General features: G+C 50.2%; 1 protein-coding gene across 4 annotated transcripts in view; it reads left to right on the top strand.

The window, feature by feature from the left end:
• Positions 1-2,787, top strand: part of esf1 (ESF1, nucleolar pre-rRNA processing protein, homolog (S. cerevisiae)) — a 9,052-nt gene that overhangs the window by 3,288 nt on the left and 2,977 nt on the right. For 2 of the 4 annotated variants that reach the window (XM_037975006.1, XM_037975009.1), the window contains exons 2-7: positions 461-835; positions 1,198-1,505; positions 1,580-1,693; positions 1,933-2,042; positions 2,306-2,458; positions 2,582-2,696. In XM_037975006.1, coding sequence (XP_037830934.1) covers positions 461-835; positions 1,198-1,505; positions 1,580-1,693; positions 1,933-2,042; positions 2,306-2,458; positions 2,582-2,696 — 1,175 coding nt within the window. The remainder of the gene's footprint in view (positions 1-460; positions 836-1,197; positions 1,506-1,579; positions 1,694-1,932; positions 2,043-2,305; positions 2,459-2,581; positions 2,697-2,787) is intronic. The other 2 variants (XM_037975007.1, XM_037975008.1) reach the window with 1 other exon arrangement.

Below are 2,787 nucleotides of genomic sequence, written 5' to 3'. Positions count from 1 at the left end.
AGACAGTGGTGAGAGCAGCCATGTTGGTTTGGAGACAGAACAGGAAGTGTCAGAGCTGAAGATGTTCAGGTTCTCCTCAGGAGGGACGAGGATGGACAGGATCAGGACTGAGGACATCAGAGGTCCAGCACAGGTTGAAGGACTGGGATGGTTTGGACATGTCCAGAGGAGGGACAGAAGGACGTTAGAGACAAAGAGGACATATATGGATGCAGTTAGAGAGGACATGGAGGACACAGTTAGATGGAGGAAATGAAAGACTTTTGGTTTGATTTTTTAAAACTGTTTAACTTTATTTACAGGCAGCTTCCTGTAGAAACACAGAGATGTCCTCTTTGTTGTCTTTAAATCTGTTTCTGCGCCTGAGTCTTCATCGGGACACCTGTCCTCCTGCTGCTCGTCTCACTTTAATCAGGCGGTTTTATCTCTGATTGATTAAAGGAACTAAATTCTGTCTCAGCAGGTGAAGGGGTGATTGTTCTCACCATGGCATCCAAGAAGAAGCAGGAAGGAGATGAGCGGTTCCTCCGGGTCCAGAAGGATCCCAGGTTCTGGGAGATGCCGGAGAAGGAGCACAAGATCAAGATCGACAAGCGTTTCAAGTCCATGTTTCACGACAAGCGCTTCAAGGTGAAGTACACGGTGGATAAACGAGGACGTCCCATCAGCCACTGCTCCACAGATGACCTGAAGCGCTTTTATAACGTGTCCGACTCCGACGAGGAGGAGGAAGAGGGTTCAACGGCAGCAGAGAAGAAGAAGGGAGTGAAACCTAAGGGGAAGGCAGCGACAGAAGGTCGACGTAAAGCAGAGACGCTCCGAGTCGTTGAAGACGGTAAAAAAAGTTCTTTATTTTCACGTTGACCTGAAAAATCATCAAATTATTTATTTTTCAGTTTCATTATCAGGAAAATGTGGAATTTATTTTTATTTTCAACAAAATACTGATGTTTCCAGAACATTTTCCTTTTATAGGTTAAATCAAACTAAAGAAGTTTTCTGTCTGAAGTGAAGGTTGAAGCCGGCGCCGCCATCTTTTACGCGCGCTCGTACGACAGGCGTGCGCGCTCGTACGACAGCGTGCGCGCTCTTAAATGTTTTTCTTCGGAGAACCTTTCTCTGCACGGTTTTTTCTGCAGGTTGGAAACTTCGTGCAGCTGAAACGAGTCAGACTCTAACGCTTCGTGTCTTCCACAGATGATGAAGATGATGACGAGCAGCAATCTGCAGATGAAGATTCTGACTCGGGAGACGGCGTTTCAGGCGACAGCGAGGAAGATGATGATGATGCAGAGGAGGACAGCGGGCGTGAAGACGAGGAGTCCGGTCTGGATTCTGGAGACGACAGCGACAGCGGGCCGGATCTGGCCCGAGGACAGGGCAACATAGAGACCAGCTCAGATGAAGATGATGAAGGTGATGTAGAGGACATCCTGAGGCGGGAGGAAGAGGAGATCGAACACGACTGGGGAGAACTTTGCAAGGACGCTCTGCGAAGTGACGAGGTGCGGCAGCGTCCGGAGGGCGGGAGGGGAACCGGGATTAAAATCTGTGTTTTTAACGTTTTTATCTGCGTCAGGTTTCTGCACGACTCGCCGTCTGTAACATGGACTGGGACCGCATGAAGGCCAAAGACCTGCTGGTTCTGTTCAGCTCGTTCGTCCCAAAGGGAGGCGCTGTGCTGTCTGTGAAGGTAAACCTGCTGAGGTTTGGGTTTCTGTGTTAGACTCCTGGGAGACACAGAGCGCCCGGCCCTCTGAGTCTGAGATTACGGCAATAAACCCAGGATTTCTTGTTCCGGTTCCACTTTCAGGAAGTTTGTTTGGAAAATAAAACTCTCTAAATTTAAACCAATCCAAAGTCCTCTGAGAGTTGTCTGAATGTTTCAGGGGGAGGGATTAACTGCAGTGCATTCTGGGTGTTGTTGTCCAGATTTACCCGTCAGAGTTTGGGAAGGAGAGGCTGAAGATGGAGGAGACGCAGGGACCGCTGGAGCTGAAGGCACTTCCTGACGACTCTGAGGACGACACTGAGGAGGAGAGGTGAGGGGGAGGAGGAGGAGGAGTCACTGAGGACATGATAAAGACTCACCCCTGAGATCAGTAAGACAGAGTCCCTGCTGTCCCTGCAGGAACCCTTACAGGACGCAGTCTGTCTCTGTCCCTGACCGTCCATGTGAGCTATTCTCAGGTGTCCGGCTCAAAGACACCAACATATGGAATCGAACCTGCGACTTCCTGCTGCTAAGACAGCCGCCCTTAAAGAAATGAATCTGTTAAATAAAATAAAGTTTCTGTCTCCTCAGGGTCCACAGGGAGAAGCTGCGGGATTACCAGTTCAAGCGTCTGAAGTATTTCTACGCTGTGGTGCAGTGTGACTCTGTGAGCACAGCTGCAAAGATCTACGAGGAGTGTGACGGCTTCGAGTACGAGAGCAGCTCCTCGGTCCTGGACCTCCGGTACGAAACATCCACGGTTTGAAAAGCCTCAGGTCTTAAATCTGACAGAGGGCAGAACCTCCTGCTGATCCTGAGGCTGGAACCAGGTCTTCACGGAGCTTTGATCGGCTTTAAACCGAACAGGTTCATTCCTGACGAGGTGACGTTTGATGAAGAGCCCAAAGACGCAGCGACGGACGTCAACCTGTCGGCCTACACCCCCAAACTGTTCAGCTCGTCTGCTGCTGCCACCTCCAAGGTAAGAGGACCTGCAGACTTCCTGTTCCTTCAAGGTAAGAGGACCTGCAGACTTCCTGTTCCTTCAAGGTAAGAGGACCTGCAGACTTCCT

The sequence above is a fragment of the Kryptolebias marmoratus genome, linkage group LG3 (genome assembly GCF_001649575.2).
Source record: "Kryptolebias marmoratus isolate JLee-2015 linkage group LG3, ASM164957v2, whole genome shotgun sequence".
Lineage (NCBI taxonomy): Eukaryota > Metazoa > Chordata > Actinopteri > Cyprinodontiformes > Rivulidae > Kryptolebias > Kryptolebias marmoratus.
The sequence above is the reverse complement of the archived record's forward strand: the minus strand, read 5'-3'. Positions and strand labels throughout refer to the sequence as shown.